The sequence below is a fragment of the Chaetodon auriga genome, chromosome 12 (assembly GCF_051107435.1).
Source record: "Chaetodon auriga isolate fChaAug3 chromosome 12, fChaAug3.hap1, whole genome shotgun sequence".
Taxonomy (NCBI): Eukaryota; Metazoa; Chordata; class Actinopteri; order Chaetodontiformes; family Chaetodontidae; genus Chaetodon; species Chaetodon auriga.
Genome location: NC_135085.1, coordinates 26622501 through 26646281, shown reverse-complemented (window position 1 = coordinate 26646281; position 23781 = coordinate 26622501). Strand labels below are relative to the sequence as shown.

Sequence of the window (23781 nt, the reverse complement as noted above, 5' to 3'; positions counted from 1 at the left end):
AGTATATAAATCACAGTATCTCAGACTTTATTGATGAATTATGCAAATGATATGTGTCATATACATAATACGAACTTATGTGTAAAGGAATGAATAACAACTGCATACTGTACCATACTATACACAAAATAACATATAAAGTATATAGAGTTAAGAATAATAAATGTAATAAACACACACTATAGAGTAACAATACAATACTATGTAATGCATATAATAATTATATTTATGTACTGTAATATAACCAATAATATAACCAAGCAGTAATATAGTATTACTATACAAGATTCAAGATTCTTTATTGTCATGTACTTGTAACAATGTAACATGGTCACCAGTGATGAAATGTTTTGTGCTTAGTGCCAGCTCAACTTCACGGTGCAATATTCAGAATAAAATATATACATATAAAAAAATTAATTAAATAAAAAAAATAAAAATAAGGTATTTACAAGAGTGAATAAAATAGAGGTAGCATCAAAATAGAATAAAAACACTAGAGTAGGACTGAAAACTGAATATATGACAAGATGCGAGAGTGTGTGTGTGAGTATGTGAGTGTGTATATTGATAGTATAGTATAATATACTGTCAAACTTATAATATACAATGATGTAAGTAATACTCTCCCTGTACTGACATGTCTGATCCAGTGAATAATGTCCAGGTAGAGACATGCTGTCTTCACTCAGAGACTAAAGAAGCTTCAGACTGTCAAACTGCTTCAAACACACGTCCAACGACAGCACAGAAGATCTGAACCATCAGTCAGTTTGAAGATCAGAGTCCCTGATTCAGGATCAGACCACATGAGAAACATGGTCTCAGTCTGTCCTTCAGGTCCTGACTGATGCTGCTGAATAACGGACAGAAAAGAGTTTCTGCACAACATGATGATGTCACAGAGAAGCTGACCTTTGACCTTTGGATATGAAATGTCATCACTTCACCATTTTATCCTCTGAGACGTTTGTGTGAGATTTTGTCATATTAAAGGTGTTAATTCTTGAGTTATGGCCAGAAATGTGTTTTGTGAGGTCACAGTGACCTTTGACCTCCAAACTCTAATCCATTATCTTTGAGTCAAAGTGAACATCTGTGACAATATGAGACATGATGAGGATGATGATAGTGATGAAAAGATAGTCTGCCTCCAGCTGTCAGTAGCATGCAGACATAGAAACAAATACACTGAAAGTTAAGTGAGTCTCTGTTGTTGTGGATCACACTGATTGGCTGTAAATGTGTCCCTGTCTCTGCTGTATTCACTGAACTCTGGACATCGCTCTCTCCAGGTGTCTGATTATACTTGGCTCATTGTTTCACTGCTTTATTTTTACTTTTAACATTTATTTCTATCACTGTTTCATGTCTTTGTAGGTTCAGTGTTTCTTCTAATGTTTGATGCTCTCGTTGTTAGAGTTTTTCTGGATCTCTTCCCTGCCTGATAATTGTATCACCATTACACGGTGTTTGTTGCACAGACATGTACACACAGTACACAACAGGCTGGCGGATGTTTATCTCCGTCGCTAAACGCACCTCTTCCTGTGTGTGATTTGGCTTTGAGTTCTAACTTCATTCCGAATCAGTCCGCTGCGTTATTGATCCAGTCACTGATCGATAATGAGGACTGACCGAGCTGACTGCTCGTTGGACGTTTGGAGGGTGTTAGCGGCAGAGCACCAGACAGGGGGCGCTGTCGGACTCTCGCCCCTCTCCTGCAGTTGCATGCCGGGTAGAGCAGGATGGCGTTTGCGGGCTGTGTGGAGGAGTAAGACGGCTGACCGCTGACTGTTTCCCCGGTGAACCCGCACTCTCAGCGGCCTGACGTGTTTCAGCAGTGCGGAGCAGCGGGTGTTTCTGAGCTATGAGGTAAAAACACCGTCACTGTCAGCCGCAAGTAGCCTGATAAACCTGGGTCAGAACCGCGTTAATTACCGGTTAATAAGCAGTTTACCCGACAGCACTGCTGCGAGAAGGACAGACCGATGCTAACGGGCTAACATATCAGCTGGTGGAGGATCGGAGCTAACTGCTAGTTTAGCTTAGCTTAGTTTGATTTAACATAGTTTAGCTTGAAGCCTCGGTTAGCTTGTTTCGATTTAGTGATTGGACAGTGTTGCCTCGGTTAGTTTCACGGTTCCTGGCTTATAACCGTTTGAGTGACTTAGCTTACATGCGACTGTTAGCCGGGCTGTTAACAGACAGCCGGCTACCAGTTAGCAGCCTGGCTAACAGTCAGCTGTTAACTGGACTGACAGGTTCAAAAACACAGTAGGAATGTAAAAGGATCCATGACGTCATTGTATTTATTTGACTTGTGTAGTGACGTAGCTGTGACAGCGCTGACACCCAGCGGGAGGTTTAACCGGCTAATTAGCCGGCTGGATGCTAACATTAGCATGTGGGCCTGGGTTGACTGCTGCTGTCAGGTGAAGTTAGCAGGTGGACTGACAGGTTAACAGGCAGTGTGTGTGTGTGTGTGTGTGTGTGTGTGTGTGTGTGTGTGTGTGAGTGAGAGAGAGAGACCAGCTGTCAGGTTGAGCTGAATGTTTCAGATAGAAGTTGTTGAACAGACGACACCATGGTGACACAGGCAGCGTGATGTTCTGATTGGTTGGAGACATCAGTTCAGCTGTGACTCAGACAGCAAAGATTTGCATGTGGTGACTTTTAAACATCACTGTTGCTAAACGTACGGAAAATGTTTGACTAATTAAAGTGTAAACGTCTTCCTCAACCTTCCTCACGCTGTGCAAACTGTCTGCATTTTACAAGACGACTGTCAGATGGTCTCAATCTCGGTAGTGAAGCACAAACTCTTGTCCTGTGTTCGTACGTGACATGTTTATACATCAGCTGCTGGATTCTTCCACCCCTCAGAGCACCTGAGGACTTAATATCATCTCCTGATCAGATCTTGAAAGGTGAAGGTTTCCATTTTCCTGTCCATGTGCATTCTACCCTCACCTGTAGTCCTGGTAGACCTGAAGAATGCGATGACAGATCCAAACTGCTGAAGTTAGTTTTCTTTGCAGTGCGTGGGCCCTCAAACTGAAAACCCTGTGCTGGATCAATGCAGGAGTGTGGTGGGGGTGTGTTGCTCCAGGTTCTGGTTAGACATGGAATCTGATGTAGGAAGTCCAGTTTACGTAACCAGTAACAAGATGCCAAAACACTGCACTGAAGGCTACAATACTCCGCCACAGGATCTGACAGCTCTGGAAACATATGGTGATGTCAGCAACATTACACATCTATCATCTCATCTATCAGCAATGTGTCTCAAAGTATTTGATTGGCCACTGCAGCCGGACAGTCCAGCAGAGGTTGAGTCAGGTTCAACTGTCTTGCAGGTCAACCCTGCATTGTTTGGTGGGGGCCTTCTGCCTCAGTGCTGCTGTGCCACCGGACTCGTCTGATTCAAGCGAGTCTTTATCACACCTGCTCTGTCTGAGCCCCTCACCTTGTCACTAAGAGCTCAGAGAACAACTGCTTCAACCAACCAGTTGAGGTGGTTTGGGCACCTGATCAGGATCCTCCTGGATCTGTGTGGAGCTGTTCTGGTCACTGTGACCCAGGAAAGGCTGGAAGGATTGTAGGCCTGGGAACAGCTCAGGGTCTTCCAGGAGGAGGTGGACTACCCTGCTGGGTCTGCTGCCACTGAAACATCAACCTGGATATGTGGTGGAAAACAGATGGATGGATGCTGCACTTGACCACACTCTATCAAACAGCACAGTGCATTTCGATAGGTACTCATTAGCATGTTTACAATATTCAGAACAGGCTGAAGAAGAACGACTGGGCACAGAGCTGTTTTTTATTCAAATAGCATTGTACTGATTCAGAGTCCAATGTTTCCACTTACACCTTCATCAGTCGTTGGGTCTTTCTGTCTTAGTTCGGTCATCCTCCCACAAACACCAGCAACACCAACATAATGTGATGGGCTTGAAATGCTTCTTCATTCGTGATTCTAGATTAAGAAAATTCAAAACAATAACAGCCCATGTGTCATGGCTCATAGTAGGACTGGGCGATATGACTGAAAACTGTATCATGATATAAGTGTTTTGTATCGGTCGATATCGATAATTATCGATATTTTTTATGACCTATTTAAAATAAGGACCAGGAGATAAATTGGCGTTGGCGAATACAGCTGCGCTCAGAAGGGTGAGCGCGGCTAAGGTAGTAAAACAAGTTTGTGGTATTAACTGGTCTTGGTGGGGACAACAGTCTTGCATACTTTACAGACCACATTGGTCTGACTACGGTCCGACTTACAAAATCCAAAAAACTGCCATACTGGCGAGCTGACTTTCCCTGTTTTATCGACAATTTCTTCGCTCGCTGCAGCGCTCACTTTCTATTTCTCATCTCACTCCTCGCGAAGAATCAAACACGAGACAACGAGATAGCGCATCGGAAATGATACCATTACATGATTTGCTGTTAGCGTGTCACTCCCACTGATCAGTGATTACTCCCTACGTTGCTAGGTTACCAGAGAGCGAGTGCCTTTGTTCATGCAACCAACCTTGCTTCGCAACTTCTGGTTTCTTCTAATGAAGAAAAAAAATTATCGAATGTTTTATCAAATGCATTTTTTATTGATATTGATTACGTGTCTATCGCAAGACATATCGTTATCGTTTTATCGCCCATCCCTAGCTCATAGCACTGTGGTGGTTAGATGGTCCTGTATGACCTGTCCCACATGTCCTGACATGAACCTAGTGGAGCTCTGATGAAGACTAGAGGAAACCTAACATGTGGCTGGACCGTGAATGGTCACTGGTAGAGTCTGCAAGATGAATTCCTGGGTATTAACTGTTAATCTGCAGTTTTATGTGGTGGTCCCAGTAATTAGGGATCCAAGCCCCTGGTCCCCAGAAACAGTGGTGCTGGGAACCCATTTGTAGTCTGATTTCTTTATTTCTTTTTAACACTTCCATTTGTATAAGCGGTACAGCAGCATACACCGTAACAATTATGGAAGTGAAAATGGCGCACACACATCAGACACCAGAAATGACACCTGTCCACCAGAAGGTGAGCATGTGAAGCAGCACGAGGCTCCCAAGGTCAGTCAAGGTAAGTGTGTTTTGGCCAGTAACTCCACAACTGTTTAAAGTTAAGCCTTGCGCTGTATGAACTGGACGACCCCAGAATTAAAATGAAGCAGATGACATGACATGGTTATCATATCTTCAGATGTTCAGTTTGAAAGAGAACTTATTCAAACTATTCTAGTAATGTATTAAGTAATAATTACTATCTGCAGATGTCTGTGGTTTTCTGTGACTCGCTCTGTAGTGAGCGTGTGGTCAGACTGGTAAGACTTTATTGATCCCCCACCTGGGAAATTAAGTTGTTACACCAGCATGTATTAGAAAAAGCAAAAACAGCTGAGCAAGAGAAAAACTACCAATGCCATATTGGTAGTTGATTGATTGTTATCTGAGGTGCTTTAAAGGTGCATGGAGAGCTGCCCTCTGCTGGAGTGGTACAGTTGGTAACAATCGTCTCCATTTCTCACAGCAGGTTTTACATTTCCCTCTTTCATTCCCTCGTGGTGAACATCAGTACTGCGCTGTCTCTGTGTGTGCGTATGATGAACTGTGACACATTGGTGTGGTATGGGCAGGTTACTGAGCTCTTCTGAAGTGTGTTTGTGCTGGCGGTACTGGACAGACTCATAGAATATGGAGTTACAGTATGTAACTAACATCCACGCCTACTCGCCTTGAACGTAACGAGCCAATGAGGAGACTCCAACAATCAACCGACCAAAGCTGTAACTGTTAGTCAGTCCAAACACACAGGTTCAGTTGGTCAGTGAGCGTTAGAGCTGTTAGCAGGTGGACGTTTGAACTCTGGTCAGAGTCAGGTTATTTATTGGACAATTCTTTTAATACTTTCTTCTTCCTCCTCCTCTTTTTCTCTGTAGGACTGGTGTGCTGTTGCCTCCAGGCAGCCTGGCTGTTGGACTATGCTCTGTTTGTCCACTGGGTGGCGCCTCCTGAGCCGAGCTCACCGCCTCCCTCCCTGCCCCCCCCGCCCTGCTGCTCAGTCTGTCACTATGTATGCCACCCGCCTCTACAGCACCGCGGGGGGAGGAGGAGGGGGGGGAGGGGGAGGGGGAGGTGGTGGGGTTAAACAGGGGCGAAGGGCGGGGCTGGCCATGCTCGAGGCACCCCACCCCCCTCACGCCCACATCCCACACCACCCACACGCCGCCCCGCCTCCCCCTGCCTACCCACTGTACCAGGGCCGCCCCGATGGCCATCGAGGAGCACACTTCCACCACCACTACCACCCACATCCTCATCCCCACCCACAGCCCACCCACCTGGCCCCGCCCCCACTCCCTCCCCACTACCAGCACCACACCCATTACCATTCATATGGAGGGGGTGCTCCGGCTGGAGGGGCTGCCGTGGCCGGCAGCAAGAAGAAGACATGGAACTTCATCCACGAGAAGATGAGCTATGACACGTTTTTCACCATGAAGCGTCTGATTGAGCGCTCGCGGCGTCCAGATGAGGTACTGCGTTGGGTCACCCAGAACCCAGCCAAGATCTCCCACAACCACTACCCTGTTGCTCTGCAAAAGATCGGACAGCTGCTACAGGCCACGCCGCCACCACGAGGCGCAGGGGACGACACGGATACCGAGGCGGCAGGAGGGGGAGGACCAGAGGGGGGTGACAGACGTCAGATCCTGGAACATCAGGACTTTCAGACGCTTTGCAACGCCATCGTCAGCGACTGTGCCAAGTTTGACAACTTCAGCATCGTCAACTGTCTGTATGCTGTGGCAGCACTCGGTGAGTCGATCTCATTAACTTTGCACGCGGGAAGCAGCTGGAGATAGATACTGCAACAATTATTCGATCAGCTGGTCTCTGAGGGTTTGACTGACTTGGCTCTATAGGTGTCTCTCAGTGCTGACAGCTGGTCCAGTAGAAAGCATCCTCACAGACTCTGAGTGTCTTTCATCAGGCCTGATCTGAGGTGGTCTGATGTTTGTGATGTGTGGGGTCTCTTTAGGTCTTCCCAGTGACTCTCAGGTGGTCCAGGTGTTGGAGGCAGAGTCTAAGTCCCGACTGAACCAGTTTAACCAGAAGGACGTGTCCATGGTGTTCAGCTCCAGCATGAAGCTGCACCCTGGTAGCCAGCACCCTCTGACTGAGGCCTGCCTGGCCGGCTTGGAGAAGAACCTGGAGAGAGAGCGCCACCCACAGACGCTCTTCCTGCTGCTCTCATACTACAGACTCAAGTGGCGTTCACTGCAGCTGCAGGAACCCGCTGCTGCTGCAGGGGGCGCTAATGCTGCCACCGCTAACAATAACAACACACCAAACCCTGAACAACTGCTCGCCAACAGGTGAGGAAATACTGCTTAATAAAATGGTCAGTTCATACACCCTGATGTTCATTTCATGCACTGTATGAGACAGAAGACCTTAAAATGTACCTTATTACATTAATTTACACAGAAACAATGCTGTCCGTGAGGTATTTTAATGGGATAGGAAGAGAATAATTAATGGACTGTATTATACTGAAACATTTTTAGGTCTTTTTCAATCAATTTTAAAGGGTAAAAACTCATGAACTCCCACCAAAATCAATACAGCCATCCCTTAATTTAAACTTTAATAAAATAAATTTGTCAGTTGATGTGAAAGTCTGAAATGGCTTCCAGGGTGTTTGGTAGAATTTAGGATGTTTTATACTGTAGAAGTAACAAATGAAAGATCAGTAGTTACCAAAAATTGATTTAGACTAAGATGTTTGTTTTAGGGGAAATTTAGGGTTAATTGAGAGGATTCTTAAGGGCTTTGGTTTTGGTTTGATCTCTGTATGTTTATAACTCATCTCCTTCTCCGTCTTTCAGGAAGATCTTGCGTCTGGTCAAACACACCCTGGCAAGTGTCAGTGGTGTTCGTGACCAGGAGATGGCGCTGTTGGATGAGATGTTGGCGGCATGCGCTCGGGAGGCGAGCAACAAGAGTCTGGAGTTGATCTTCAGCTCTCACCTGTTCTACCAGAACAGACAGGAGAGGTTCATCAGCAGCCTGGCAGGTAAGGTTTGCTTGGGTTTTCACCACCTGCCACACACCACGCAGGCTTCATTAATAGTAATCATTCACAGCTGTGATCTGCTGCTGGTGACGTTTGTCATTTTAAGAAGAATAAGAAGAAGAAGAAGAATCAGGGGGAGACATTCCCCTTTATTGTCACACACACATGCACACAGCACACGGAGGTGAAATTTGTCTTCCGCCTTTGACCCATCCTGGTCGTCCTTCCTCCGCGGCAGACCAGGAGCGGTGGGCAGCCAGACCGGCGCCCGGGTGTACCGGGGACTCATTCTTCTGTCACCATTGGTCAGGTGGTGATCTTCTTGCATGTTTTTAGTGGGGGTATATTTTTACAGAGGATACCCCAGGTGAACACGGGGAGAACATGCAAACTCCACACAGAAAGGCCCTCCTCGAGCAGCAGGCACCGAAGCATGGTGGAGGACACACCCAGTGCCCGCAGCGAGATTCGAACCCGGGACCTTCTTGCTGTGAGGCGACAGTGTTGCCACTGTGCCACCGTGCCACTACTTTAACTGGTGAAAGTGACAGTTGGTACAGATGAGGAGCTGCGACTGGAATGTTTTCATCATTGCTAATAAGAAGATGCAAGGAGAAGTTCAGTCAGAGATTTGTCCGAGTCAGAGCCAAGTGAATCCAGGTGTTTTGTCACCTGGAAACTGGATCCAACTGTAAACTGGCTGTTGTCCTGCTGACCCATTGTTATGTTGAGGTCTCCCAGTCAGTTTGTGTTCCTCCTCGTGTAACAACCTTAGATCTGAACCCAATGATGGAGGACAGCTCTATGGGAAACACTACTTGAAAGGGAACAGACTGTGAGACCATGCTGACTGTACTGACCATGTGACCTGTTGTGTGTTGCTCTCAAACAGAGGAGCTGCCAAAGAAGGTGGACAGCATCACTCCATACACGATGGCTTTGATTGCCAAATACATTGCTCGCCATCGACTCAGAGAGACTCGACTGCTTGACACCATCGCAGACTTCCTGGTGAAGAAGGCAGAGTACCTGGACAGTAAGGTGAGGATTGGAGAGGTGGTCATATGGTCTTCAGTATACATCCACAGGACTCTGCAAGTGTGTTTGTGTGTCCTCAGGTGATCCAGAAGCTGGTGTTCCCATTCAGCAGGATGAGTTACCGTCCGTCCAACGATCAGCAGTTCTTCTCTCGGTTGGAGGAAGTGGTAGAGCTGAAGGCGCTCAGCTCGCCACTCGCCACCGTCAACATCCTCATGTCCCTGTTCCAGCTGGGACATTTCCCCGGCCTGGTGCTGCACCGAGTCTTCTCCTCTGCCTTCATCAGCAATGTCACCAGTATGTTTCAGCCAGTTAAACTCAATGCAACCAGTAAAGCTCCAGTACTGTAGAGTCTGATTCACTGGACAAATTTGCTGATGTTATCTTGGGACCGGATTCCAGTAGTTTTTAAATATTCTGAAAATAACTAATGATGTGTTTTGTTTTGTTTTTCTTTGTCATCAATTTCAGACAGTCCGTATGCTTTGATTGTCCGGCGGTACCTGTCTCTGCTGGATGCTGCTGTGGAGCTTGAGTACCATGAGTACACCGGACCACGACTGCAGGACGCCCACAAGGTCCTGATGTTTGATCACGCCCTGACTGCCGATGAGGTCAACCGCAAGTACAGGTAACACAACTGTACACACACACACACACACACACACACAGAAACACAGACACAGACACACACACACACACAGACAGACAGACACACACAGAGTATGTATAATGTATAATAATGTAGGGGTGGGACTCGTTTAAAAACATTAATCTAATTAATTAGAGGCTTTGTGATTAATTAATCTCAATTAATCGCAGTTTAATGGTATAACAATATTTGCCACAAGAAGCCACATTTTGCTTCATTTGCTCCAGTGTGGGTTGCCGGCGCCGCTTGCTCGTACTCGGACCAGGACTGCTCGCACTAACAGCTCCGGAGGTTTCTGTGCTCGCTGCAACATGCTTTGCATTCAGGTGGTACCGTAGGCTTGATGTGCTTCGGTGGTAGGCAAATTCTTTTTTACACAATTTGCACAAAACCACGCTCTTATCTTGGACTTGGGGCAGCTACGTATCCCAGAATGCATTTCGTAGCAACGATAGCGGAGGAGAGGACTCACAACTGTAAAGTTACAAGTTTCGAAATACTACTGTTTTAGTAGTACGGAATGTGGTTTTAAGATTATTTTATGTGAGAAAGTGGATGTTAAAACTTAAAATCTGTGGTCGATTCATCACGATAGCGCGTAGTTTAAAATTTGCTCCAAAGTTTTCGGAGATAACCGGCAGACGAGCTGCGATGGTGACGTCATCAAGTACGCTGCCGTCCCTATTGCAGAATGACCGTCCTGCGTCCTCCCGTCCTGGAGAGACTGTACTCGCAGGTCCAACTTGCTCAGTCCGAACTGCCAAGTTCGTAAGTCCGAACTTGGCGTACTTGGTATTGAGAAAGGCCCCCTAGCTCTGACGCATCTTGTGCATCAGTGTGATCGGTGGACCAGGAACTCGTTCACTTACAAACGTTCCGTGTTGTCTGGAGTGCAAACTGCGATTAAATATATATATATATATATATATGGCGGCTGCAGCTCAGAAGGTGGAGGTGGATTCATATGTACGTCACTTTGGATAGAAGTGTCTGCACATGACTGATTGTAATTGTAATATATAGTATACGCCTGCTGGTGTTTCGTTTGAGGCCTTTTTAATGTAGAAAATATCTTGATAGGTATCACTCAGATTCAGTATATTCAGCTTCTTCTCAGTGCTTAATTTCAGCAGAACTTGATCTGCATCAGCAGGAATTATCCTCTCTAATACTCAACTGGGTCTGACCAGTCCTAACTGGTCATGATCACTTCTGACTAGTTGTGACCTTTGGCTTGTACTTCATTTTATGGCATCTGACCCTTTGTGACTGGTTCTGGTATGGCAGTTTTCACTGGTTTTGACATCTGACTGCTTTTTCTAGTTATATCTGATAGTTACAGCTGGTGTACTCTGACTGTCTTTAGTCATTCTACTTGGTTTGGGGCAGTTTTAACTGGTTCTGACTCAAGATTCTGGCTCTGCTACTACTAGCCAGTTCTGATTTGTCAGGACTAGTTCTTCAGGCTGAGTGTGACTGATTCTGAACTTTGACTGGGCCACTTGTCACTGGCTCTGATCAGTTTGTGTCCTGTCAGTTATAAAGGTCTGGTGGCTGAGGCTCTACGGCAGCTGGTTGGAGAACAGAACTACAAACAGGACGAAGTACTCCCTCCGGGATACTACACAGGTACTACACACTAAATGATATGGTTTTTCAGGCATTATAATCTGAATGTTGTGAAATGATTACCGTCTTTTTGTCTCCAGACTTTGTGTTGTGGATGGACAGTTCTGGTCGGGTTCTGCCCATCAGAACTGGAGCTGGTCTGGCTCTCAGCATCATTCCTCAATCCTGCGTCACTGTAGCATCCAAGCCAGCTGATGGCGCAGTTGCTGTGGTGACTACAGAGTTCCAGAAGTTCTCTCCATTCGCAGCGCTGGAGGAGGGTGCAGAGCAGCCATGTCAGGTGGGTGAGGCCATGGGGGCATCCATGGAACCCAGGTCCTTCTTGCCCCACCACATTCGTAGCACGCCAGGGGCCACGGCAGCCTCAGGCCCCCAGCGGCCAGGGACAAACAGCGTCCCCTTGGACTATGGCCCCTACTATGTCCCTGCACCAGAGTACTACTCCAGTCTGGCAAAGGAGCACTCTCTGGAGAGCCAGGATAGCTCCACGCTCAGCAGTCCCCCCTCTGATGGCCTGGCCCAGCCTGGTGCCCAAGGACCAGCAGGGGCCACAGCCCCGGACTCACTCTTCCAGTTTTCCATTGGGAAGATCTTGGAGGACGAGGCGGGGACTGGTGGCCAGGGGACAGACTGCGAGCTGCCAGGATTCTACGAAGGTGTGACATATTCTGAGGACTCCGGGGCTGACAGAGGGCCCCCATCACCACCACAGCTCCAACCCCCCAACAGACCTGACGCAGATAGCCCACAAACAGACCAGAGGCAGCTCAGGAGGTGAGTCCACCTCAGAGTCTGAGTAAATCTGATCAGACTGGTTCTGATTAGTTACTAACAGAGCCTGTTCTGTGCCTCAGGAATATAATCTAACACCCATTTGTCTTCAGATTGTTGGATCTATTCCAGTGGGTAAAACTGTGTCTGGTCTCCACAGGGTCATCATGTCCGTCAATGACAAGTGGCATTACTGCCACAACTCTGAGGTTCTGGTCGGTTCACGGGCCATGAGGGATCGACACCTTAGGCTGCTGGGGTACATCATCCTACAGGTCAGCCACCACCCACCACCCACCACTCCCACACACTGTGCACATTTGACTGTTAATATTCTAATATTAATTACAGATCCTGTATTCTTTTTGTTTCCGATGAGTATTTTCATTGAACCTCTTTAGATTTAGACAGACAGACAAAATTGTCTGATTTACATGTTGTATCTTCATCCATTTTTCACTATATATATGGCACCAGATCATGGTGGCAGCATGCTAAGCAAAGTAGGCACTATCCTTGCCTAGCATCACCCTCCACCACCTCCAGGGGGATCCTGAGATGTTCCCGGGTTTGATGGGACATGAAATCCCTCCAGCGTGTCCTTGATCTGTTATTTGGGTCTCCTCCTATGTGGATGGGCCTGGAACAGGGATGCGTCCAAGTAAGATGCCCAAACCACCTCAGCTGACTTCCTTCAACATGAAAGAGCAGTGGTCCTCCTAAAAGCTCCTCTTGTATATCTGAGCTCCTAACCCTTTCTCTAAGACTGAGACCAGACACCCTACAGAGGAAACTCACTTCAGCTGCTTCTATCCTACATTTCACTCTGTCAGTCATTCCCACAGGTGATTGTTGGAACATAAAGTACATCATCTGGTAAATGGAGCCTCACCTTCAAGATCAGTTCCCTCTGAACAACCACAGTCTGATATGACGACTGCATTCCTGCAATGAATGCCTCATGCTCCATCTTACCCTCACCGGGGCACAAACGGATTGTCTGTTGGATCCGGGTCTGCCTTTGTTACTGCTCTATGGGACTCAAGTCGCCCTCCAGCTCATGACTTCACACTGGGAGGTGCTGACTTTCCTCCTCACCTGTAAACTGTCCCAGTGCTCACTGAGTATCCCAGTTTGTTGAAACCAACAGAGCCACATAATTCACAAAGGGCAGAGGTACAGTCACCCTCCTGAACTGCAGCTTCAGTAGCATCCAGCTGATCTGTTTCATGTGACCTGAGAGCCAGCTGGAGGTGATGATGAACCTGTTATGTCTCCGTTGGTCTCATTTGGAAGCTTCCATCTTGAAACAAAGTTAGTTGAACTGTTTTTAGTTTGTTTTAACTCGTGCTGTCTCATGTGAGGCAGTTATTTTTATTTGTCAATCATCAAATGTGATGAAGTCTGGGACAGTGTGGCCATTTTAAACCAGTACATCATTGAGTGACATAATAGAACATCAATATTGACAGAAACAGTAACAGAAGACCCTGCCCCCCCCCCCCCCCCCGGAAGTGAGGAGGGTCCCCATGTAGCTCACCTGTCTCTCTTCAGATCAGACAGCTTCTTTGCCCGCCTCCCTGATGACATCTGAACTCCAATGTGCTCGTGAAATAAGACGTTCGTTAAATCGGTGACTTTCTTCAAAGACCAAAAATATCGTGTCGTCCGATCTCGCCATTACCAATAAAGGCAATAGCCAAACAAACATGTCCAGCACCTGTCCAGCTACCAGTCCACTTCAGAATCACCTGGTCCATGCTGGACTCAAAGCTTGTGGACTGAGCCACTGCTGCTCAACTCATGATGTAAGATCAGTTATAAGGAAACCAAATTTAAAATGGAGTCTCTGTCAACAAATTACCACACATGACCTTTCTGTTTCTACACCTGTTCAGTTGACAACATGTCAGTCAGATAGTGGAGCTAACAGTTCGCAATGTGACCTGTCGTCATTCTTGTCTCCTCTCAGCTGCCGTACCACGAGCTGGAGAAGCTGAACGGCATCGAGGAAGTGAAGCAGTACCTGCACAAGAAGCTGCTGGATGCCCCGCTATGACGCTGTGTGTGTGCGTGTGTGCGTGCATGTGTGCGTGCGTGTGTGATGGGGTTGAATTGGATCAGAGGTCAGCAGTTTGTTTCGCCCTCTGAACCTTTGAGTTTGACAATTGGGAGGAAAACAGCGACGACATCTATTAATGTTTTGTTTATTCACATTACAGCTGCAACTAACAATTATTTTAACATTAAATCGGATAATTTCATCGTTAATTCAAAACGTCTCATTGACTGCAGTCAGTTTCAGAACAAACCAACACATCCAAAAAGTGACCAGTTGATCAAACAGTCATTAAAATAATGTGTGGTTGCAGCTGTGCATTAACGTGTCGGCGGACTCTCAGACTCCCGTCAGGATGTGAAGTTTTTTTAAGGACCTTCCCGCTGATCACCGGCCACTTTCCAAATCAAATCCTCAAGTTTTTACTTTAATCTCCTTCCTGCAGGGAGCCATTAGATTCTGTTCATTTGTACAAAAATCAGTTTTCAATTGGCTGCAGAGATAAATCAGTGTACTGTCGAAGAGTCCAAACTGTGCGAGCAGAACTGATTGGCAACCAGACTCTGTTCAATTTTCAGGGTATTTAACAACAACAGCAACCTTTTTTGTCTTCATCTTACTGTTCACTTATTTTCTTCTCTCTTAACATGACGTCTGAGCTCGATGTGGAGTTTGAGTTTTGAATTTCTCTCATTTTAATGTGGTTTTGGAGTCTCGCTGGTCCACTGAGGTGCGTTCACACACGGCAGGTAAATCATGAGATCTGTTGTCCAAAACTGAAACCGTGAAGGCAAACGATCTGTAAACATGGATGTTATGGATTTTAAGCTTTCCCGTGATAAAAACGTTTCCAGTGTCCCTGAATGCACCATCAGGGCTGCTCTCACCTGCTCACGTGTGACAGTGGTTTATTTTGGAACATGGTCGGCAGAAAAATGAAGAAAACTCAGCTGGTCCTTAAACGCGTCGTCGTGTTCGCTGTGTGCAGGCTGCGATCTGATTGGTCGCTGTGTGGATGAACAAACATATCTTTTTTTGGGGGGTGGGTGGAGTCCCTTTTTATAAAGTTTGGTAACCATGGTGATGATGATGCATGTGCGGGACTCTGTTTTTTGGGGCGTCACAGTTTTATAAAATTCGATGATGGAGTTAAAGAGTTTTTCTGTGGGGAGAGCAGGGGCTGATGGGTACTGTAGTTCTAAGTGCACACGGCTGTCTGGTGGGGGAGGGGTGAGGAGGGACTGTTACCATGGTAATGTGGCGTGTGTGCCAAAGGCCTGGAGGACGAGCCAGCGTCGTCGTATGTGTGGGTGATTGGTGTCGGGGTCAAAGGTCAGATTATTTATTTGTGAATCAGGTGACGGACGGACTGAAAGAAACTTGTTTATATTCTATAAATCTAATAATTGAAATGTCTATAAAAGCTGAAACCAAACTGAACTCGTCTGGTCTCGTTTGTTCACCTGCTGCTTTCATGTTCACGTTGTTCATGTCAAGTCCTTTGATCTGTTTGGCCGTTTTCAGGCTGTGATGTCACATAATCAAAGCAGACGACAGAAATGAGAAAAAGTGCATTTATTCGTTAATAATTTTCTCAGGCAGGCAGCTGATTGGAGGCTGAACACTGACTCCTCCCTCAGCGCTAACTAACTACAACCAATAGGCTCCGCCCCTCTCCTGCCTGTCAAACTCTGTACAAACCCCGCCTCTGCCATCGCTCCATAAAAATAAAATGAACCTCTCCGCCCGTCTAAAACGTCCATCAGATAAAAACCAACAAACACTCGATAAAAACAAACAAAAACATGAGTAACGACACACTCAGGCTCCCCCCCGAGGGAGAGGCCAGTGCGACCGCAGGATGATGTCACCATATCGACGCTCTCATTGGTCCGCCGGGATGATTAGCACGTGAGGAGGCGTGGCCCGCACAGCCTGTCCTCTCCAATGAGGTGGAGGGGGCGGAGCTAGTCAGAGTCCGAGTCACTGGATTCCTCAGAGGAGCTCTGGTCTTCATCGTCCTCATCATCCTCCTCGTCGTCGTCGTTCTGAGGCAATGACAAAACAGGAAGTGGCTTTAAAAAGTACAATTTTGTGACGGATGAAGAACAGGAGTCGTTGTTAGGTGGTTGTTAGGGTCGTCAGTTGGTTGCCACGGTGATTCTGGGTGGTTGTTACCAGTCATCAGTCTCAGCTGGTCAGCTGGTCTGTGGTCACCACGAAAGCATTAATTTATTCAAATGAAGACGTTTGACCAGGCTTGAGGGCCGGATCAGGACTGGATTATTTACAGCCTTTGATCTGTTGGCAGATCATCCTTTAAAATCCTAGAACACGTTAAGAAGATTTTCTGTGTCAGAGAAGGTTTTTGAAGATCAGGACCCAAATATGAACTTTTACCGAAAGCTTTTGGTAAAATTCTGATTTCAGGTTCCAGTCTGGAGGATTGATGGGGATCAGTCGGCTGTGATGGAATATAATATTCATGTTTTCATTGGTGTAAATCACCTGAACATTAGACCCGCTGTGAGCGGCGTTCAGCTGGTTACAGTCTACAAACCGGACCACCAGATGGCACTAAGTCCTCCACACTGGACCTTTAACAACCTCTGAAATCTGAATATTTTACCATCCATTAAGTTACTCAGTCCCTGAAACCAAAAAGGTTTTTGTTCTTTCATTCTGTAATACGTTTAATAAAACTCTTCAGAAATTCTAACCTGTTCATTTACGCATGAATCAAACCTAAATTTTCACCCTCATTGAAAACCTGAAGGTCCTTTCAAAGGGAAGATGAAGGGTGAGCTGAAATGTGTCGTCATGTTTCGGGGTTTCAGTCCTTTTGTTGACGTCAGGTTCGTTTTCATTCACTTCTCACAGTTTGTTTTTTCAGAAAGAAAAATGAAGAATGTATTCACCTCATCATCATCGTCGTCACTGTCTGTGGATCCTGATGTCTCGTCGTCTTCAGAGTCAGACGAGTCGCTCTTCTCCTCTTCCTCGTCCGAGTCGGACATGTCCTGCTGAAAGACAGACAGACGGACGCTGCCTTACAACACAAAGCTGACAGAGTCCACTGTTGAACTTTACTGCCACCTGCTGGAGGCCGACATGTACCACATTAACAGTGTGAACCGCAGCCCCCCTCCCGCCAAGTCCACCAGAACCAGGCCGGCAGTTTTTCTGTGATCCTGCTGACTGAAAACATGAAATGAATGCATATGAAGTCCACATTAATAATTCCCCCAGCGTTTGTCCCCTGCTGCTGTGTCCACTTCAGCTCATCCTCTCTGGATGGAAATCATTACAACTGTCTGATTTCTGGGACAGCAGGGGCGTCGTGTGAAATTTAAGGATGTCGTGTGAAGTTTAAGGATGTCGTGTGAAATTTAAGGATGTCGTGTGAAATGAAGGGACATCGTGTGAAGTTTAAGGAAATCGTGTGAAGTTTAAGGACGTCGTGTGAAATGAAGGGACATCGTGTGAAGTTTAAGGACGTTGTGTGAAATGAAGGGACATCGTGTGAAATGAAGGGACATCGTGTGAAGTTTAAGGACATCGTGTGAAGTTTAAGGACGTCGTGTGAAATGAAGGGACATCGTGTGAAGTTTAAGGACGTCGTGTGAAATGAAGGGACGTCGTGTGAAATGAAGGGACATCGTGTGAAGTTTAAGGACGTCGTGTGAAATGAAGGGACATCGTGTGAAATGAAGGGACATCGTGTGAAATGAAGGGACGTCGTGTGAAATGAAGGGACTTCGTGTGAAGTTTAAGGACGTCGTGTGAAATGAAGGGACATCGTGTGAAATGAAGGGACGTCGTGTGAAATTAAAGGACGTCGTGTGAAATGAAGGGACTTCGTGTGAAGTTTAAGGACGTCGTGTGAAGTTTAAGGACGTCGTGTGAAATGAAGGGACATCGTGTGAAATGAAGGGACATCGTGTGAAGTTTAAGGACGTCGTGTGAAATGAAGGGACATCGTGTGAAGTTTAAGGACGTCGTGTGAAATGAAGGGACGTCGTGTGAAATTAAAGGACGTCGTGTGAAATGAAGGGACGTCGTGAAATTAAAGGACGTCGTGTGAAATGAAGGGACATCGTGTGAAATGAAGGGACGTCGTGTGAAATGAAGGGACGTCGTGTGAAATTAAAGGACGTCGTGTGAAATGAAGGGACGTCGTGTGAAGTTTAAGGACGTCGTGTGAAATGAAGGGACATCGTGTGAAATGAAGGGACATCGTGTGAAGTTTAAGGACGTCGTGTGAAATGAAGGGACATCGTGTGAAATGAAGGGACGTCGTGTGAAATTAAAGGACGTCGTGTGAAATGAAGGGACATCGTGTGAAATGAAGGGACGTCGTGTGAAATTAAAGGACGTCGTGTGAAATGAAGGGACGTCGTGTGAAGTTTAAGGACGTCGTGTGAAATGAAGGGACATCGTGTGAAATGAAGGGACATCGTGTGAAATGAAGGGACATCGTGTGAAGTTTAAGGACGTCGTGTGAAATGAAGGGACATCGTGTGAAATGAAGGGACGTCGTGTGAAATTAAAGGACGTTGTGTATCTGGACTGGTTTATATTTCTGATATTTCCCGTTCATATGTTGCTTTTTCTTTCATTTTTTTCATCATCTTCTGTTGCTTTGTTTTGTTTCTATTTACACTTTTTCCTCCTTTGTTCTTCAACTGCTGCACGACAAAGTTGTGTCTCATTGTGTAGTGTCGTGTGCACAGTGTGTTACCTTGGCTCGGTACGCCATGGCCCTCTTGGCCACCCCGACGGTCTGCGTTGCGGCTCTCGAACCTGCCGCCTTCCCCTTTGCCGTCACGCGGACTTTAGCTCCGGGGCTGCTGCGAACTTTAGTGGTGCTGCGACGTTTCTGACGAACCAACCAAACAAACAAACAAACATGTTGATGTGCTGAACGAGGATAAATATTCTAACCAGCAACCTGTAGAGCCTGTTAGCTAACGCTGTGTTAGCCAATGACAAGTCCCCCGGCAGCTTAGCCTTGCTAATGTTATGTTAGCTTTGTGCCTGTTAACTTATGGTGGATTAGCAGTAGCTTAGCCCTTCTAAATGCAAATAAAGCATAAAGCTATGGTGCAAAATTGAACATTGGGTTTGAAATTAAAAGAAAACAAGAGGAAAAATGAAACTTCCAGGTTTGGAAGTTTATTAATGATGAAAGAAAAACCAGACTCACCGAGCTGGAAAACTCCTTGTAGACGGCTCGATCCTGAGGAGACAAAGACTGAAGACAAGAGACGAAGAATCAGACTGATGACCAACGTTTTCTCTTTTTGTTCTTCATTCACTCATTTCCATCATGTCTTTTTCTTTCATTCATTCATTTCCATTGTTTCTTTTTGTCTTCATTCATTTCCATCGTGTCTTTTTGTCTTTCATTCATTCATTTCCATCGTTTCTTCCTTTGCTTTTGGTTTGTTGATGGTTGTGTTTCATGGCCTCTGAAGGGCAACGTGTCAGAGGTCTGGAGACGCAGTGACATCATGAAACCACACTGAGCTCTGATTGGCTCTGACTTCTCTGTCGTTAAGCATCAAACTTCATCGGACAGATTAAAGGATTTTACGTTGAAAACGTAAACGACTTCCATCATTAACGAGTTTAAAAGAAGTTTCTTCACTGGACGTTTGTGACGATGAGGAAACGTAACGTAACGCCATCAGAAACATAAACATCGTTAAAACTGATGGTTATTATATTTGTTCCAGGCTCTTCCAGCTGAAATAACCCATAAACAATTCAACGAATGGGACGAATGACTCTGATGACACATTTGGCAAATGAAAAAACTGAAGATAAGGTTTCAGCCTCAGCAGGATCTGGACTCGACTGCCTGAAGGACTTTGAGACCTCAAAGACTCAAGACTCAAACGTATCTGATTAAAATCATGAAGTCTGGTCGATATGATAAACCTCATGACTGTCTGGAGGTTTGGGGCTCTGTGACCTGATGCTGTCCTCCTGACCTCTGAGTTACCTTGACCCACGCCTCCAGCTCAGCCTTGTACTCCACCTGCTGCTCCTCCACCTGCTTCTTGTACTTGTCTTTCTGACTCTGGCTCAGTTTGTGCCACCTCTTCCCGATCTCCACCATCCGCTCCTTCAGGCTGAAGTGGTTCAGCTCGCCGTTGGTCAGCAGCTCCTGGGAGAACATCTGATACCCGCTCCTATTGGACGGACACGACAGCAGGAAGTTTCATGACTCCGCTGCTTTAATTTGACAGATTTTAACATGGTGTCACTGACGGACTCTGACATGAACTCTGCAACGACTCAATGATCAACGAATCTATAATCACTTCGATGTTTCCACCACATTTTACGTCTTCTTTGGTTTTTAAAGTTCATTTCTCTGGATGCTGTTTTTTGAAATGTGACAATTTGCAGGATTTGCAGTTTTCTTGAAATCAGAAGTTTTTGTCAAATAAAAGTCAGTGTTCAAATAAGCGTCTTCCTCAGAACGTCTCAGCGTCGATGTCTGATGGACGTTCTCGTCTCTTGGTGGTTTCTTGTACTGACTTCTTATTTTAAGCCAAACATCTTTTCCTAAACACCAAGCTGTGACTGAAATGACTTTTGTTTCCACGCAGGAAACAAACAGGCTGCTCACTTTGAAGCCTTCTTGATCCACATGCTCCTCACCTGAACTCGCCTCACCTGACTGCCCAAAGGCTTCCTGGCAGAAAGCCCTGAAGACAAACTTCTCCCATAACATGACTATCAATTTTCAGGTACGCAGGTGTGACACCAAACACACAAACTACAGGTAAACAGTGTGCACTGAGATGGCCGTGAAGCGCCACATCCTACAAAGCCACGCCCATCCAGGTGACGCACACCTTTTTAGTTCCAGAAAAGGCCGTGGTCCATACATGGAGGGAGTCTGACTCAGTGGATGTGGACTGAGGGTGAGCTGCCTTTCGGCTATCTGCCTCAGAGTGAGCGACCGCCAGCTGATCTATGCTAAGAAGGTTAGGTGGCACGGTGGAACAGTGGCAACACTGTCGCCTTACAGCTAGAAGGTCCCGGGTTCGATTCCCTCCACCATGCCCTCGGTGCCTGCTGCCCTTTAGGCGTGGGCACATGTTCTCCCCGTGTTCACCTGTCCACTAAAAACATGCAAGAAGATCACCACCTGACCGAATGGTGACAACAAGGAACTGGGTCCCCGGGCGCCGCTGTCGGCTGGCAGCCCACCGCTCCTGGACTGTTGCGGAGAAAGGACTACCAGAATAGCATTCATGTGCATGTTGTGGTTAATAAAGTATATCTTATCTTATTTAGCCTGACCAGGTCGCTAACGGCATGAATGTAGACATGCTAGCAGCTGTCACTTTGTGCCATTTTAATGCCAGGCCTCGCCCCACAACATGCAAATGTTCCACCAAAACGACCCCCCCCCCCCCACACACACACACACACACACCGCCCAAGACGACTGTGATTGGTTTAAAAAGATACAACCAGGGCGTTCCCCCCCGGCAGAATGAAGATGCTGATTCTACGTTTGCCTTTTGTTTAATCGCTGTTATTATCTGTTGGACTCAACAGACAGATGAAAACAGTCGACTCACACTGGAGGCTTCTTTGGTTCTCCGTCAAACTTGGGCTTCCTCTGACTCTGACCTGCTGGTGGAGCCCTCATCTCCAACAGCTCCCTCTGCAGGACACCAGTCAACAGTCAGCACAACATAAAGACAATCAACTGACACTCATGAACTGTCCTGTGAGGCGTCCGGAGGCGTCGGGCTGCAGATCCTGGAGCTGTGACGGCTTCACCACAGCATTCATGAAGGGAGATAACATTTACAGAAACACATACGTGAACATTTAATGAATGACCAAAGTAGGAAAACATGGTGATTAGGGGGGGGCATGGGTGCGGCTCTATGACCACAGGTTGGTACTGAACCTCATAACGCTTCTGGTCCTCTGCCGCCTTCTTAATCCAAGGAATCTTTTCCTTCTTCTCCATGGACTTCCAGGCCGCCTCCATGCCTGCCTGCGCCTTCCTGCGGTCGCTCTGTGGAACAAGCGCCATGATGGCCGACAGCGGTCAGTTTTATTGCCCTCCACACCAACAACAACGATAACTATAAATACGTCATACGTCTCCTGCAAGTGGACTAGAACGACGACCGCCGGCATCGCTCTCAGAGCCATTCGATGAACGATGGAAACACTGACATCCAATCAAAATCCATCCAAATGGAGAGACTCACTGAGGTTCAAGGAAACAGTCTTTACAGAGGAGGAAGAGGGACATTTGGAGCTCAGGGTTTAGTAAATAGGACTAACAGGCGACGGCGTTCACTACGCATCAAAGCTCACATCAAATTTGTCTTCAAAAGACGACAACTCTCGTAGCAGAGTGTTGGACTCCTGTCGCCTTTGAAGAAGTTTGGGACCTTTCGTGAAGCAGCGATGGGTCAACAGGGCAAACCTTGTTAGCATTATCGTCACGGTAGCATTTTACTGTGAAGCAGCTTTGTTCAGTGTTTAAGGTCAAACTCATTGTTTCCAAGAACGTCGTGAACTGTTGGACATTCTAGATTTTTATCAACAGGAAATAAAACTGAAAAATCCAAAAACACTGAAATGATCAGCTCACTCTGTATTTGGCCAGATAGTCTCCAATCACGCTGTGTTGCCACATCTCCTCTGCGGTTTTGGGCGTCTCTGGAAGCTTTGCCGTCTTCTTTCCGTCCCGTCTCTCTTTTGGCAGTCCAGCAGGTACCCATGGCTCTGGGTCCGCCTCCCGACTCTGCTCCTGAAACGACAGGTGTTTTTATCGATGTTTGAGCCAAAATCCTGGAAGTTCATGTAAGCAGAGAAGAAGAAGAAGAAGAAGGAGAAGAAGAAGAAAAAGAAAAAGAAACAGAAGAAGAAGAACTGTCAGACCTTGATGGAAGGAGACCTGGCTCTGTGCGGGCTGGAGGTCATGCCCCCGCCCAGTTTGGCCCCGCCCAGTTTTTCCTCGGTCATGACGCGGTCTCGTTCCTCCTCCGGCAGACTCTGGGAAACGCCACGAGATCAAAGTCAGCGTGTGTGTGTGTTACTGTGAGTGTGTGTGTGTGTGTGTGTTACTGTGAGTGTGTGTGTGTTACTGTGAGTGTGTGTGTGTTACTGTGAGTGTGTGTGTGCTGTCCAGCTTCAGCTCCTTTAAGACTTTTTTACTTTGTGGATTTGATTCTGTTCGGTTTCTGTGTTTGGTGACTTCTCTGACGGAGGCGTTTTAGTTCAGGTTATTGGTGAACCAAGGTCTGAAAATGAAGTGTGTGTCTGGACATGAACGATCAGCTGACGGCTGGATGAGCACGTACCTCCAGAAACCTCTGCAGGTCGATGTCGTACTGCTTCTTTCTCTGAGGAAACACAAAGGTCGGCCATGAGGCGAGAGCAGCTGAGTCCTGCGGCCACGTTAGCGTGTTGATACTGACCTGCTCGCAGCGTTTCTGAAACATGTCCTTCTCTTTCTGCGTCATCATTTTCCACTGTTTAC

The 23781-nt window shown here is 46.6% G+C and overlaps 2 protein-coding genes across 4 annotated transcripts in view; one reads left to right on the top strand and one right to left on the bottom strand.

The window, feature by feature from the left end:
- Positions 1-1734: 1734 nt before the first annotated feature.
- On the top strand, positions 1735-15704 carry fastk (Fas-activated serine/threonine kinase). Its single transcript, XM_076744923.1, has 11 exons — positions 1735-1875; positions 5960-6839; positions 7063-7399; positions 7913-8100; positions 8993-9141; positions 9219-9435; positions 9610-9769; positions 11328-11419; positions 11500-12193; positions 12351-12465; positions 14163-15704. The coding sequence occupies exons 2-11, from the start codon at positions 6002-6004 to the stop codon at positions 14247-14249; spliced, it is 2877 nt and encodes a 958-aa protein (XP_076601038.1). The 5' UTR covers positions 1735-1875; positions 5960-6001; the 3' UTR covers positions 14250-15704.
- Positions 15705-15809: 105 nt separating this feature from the next.
- ubtfl (upstream binding transcription factor, like) overlaps positions 15810-23781 on the bottom strand; it is a 14767-nt gene continuing 6795 nt past the window's right edge. For 2 of the 3 annotated variants that reach the window (XM_076744924.1, XM_076744925.1), the window contains 11 exons: positions 23720-23781; positions 23603-23644; positions 23181-23294; positions 22891-23049; positions 22192-22302; positions 21854-21939; positions 20257-20446; positions 19456-19503; positions 18991-19128; positions 17168-17272; positions 15810-16297 (listed from right to left, as the gene is read on the bottom strand). The exon at positions 23720-23781 is cut by the window's right edge and continues 80 nt beyond it. In XM_076744924.1, the coding sequence (XP_076601039.1) occupies positions 16217-16297; positions 17168-17272; positions 18991-19128; positions 19456-19503; positions 20257-20446; positions 21854-21939; positions 22192-22302; positions 22891-23049; positions 23181-23294; positions 23603-23644; positions 23720-23781 (1136 nt within the window). In that variant the 3' untranslated portion in view covers positions 15810-16216. The remainder of the gene's footprint in view (positions 16298-17167; positions 17273-18990; positions 19129-19455; positions 19504-20256; positions 20447-21853; positions 21940-22191; positions 22303-22890; positions 23050-23180; positions 23295-23602; positions 23645-23719) is intronic. The other variant, XM_076744926.1, reaches the window with a different exon arrangement.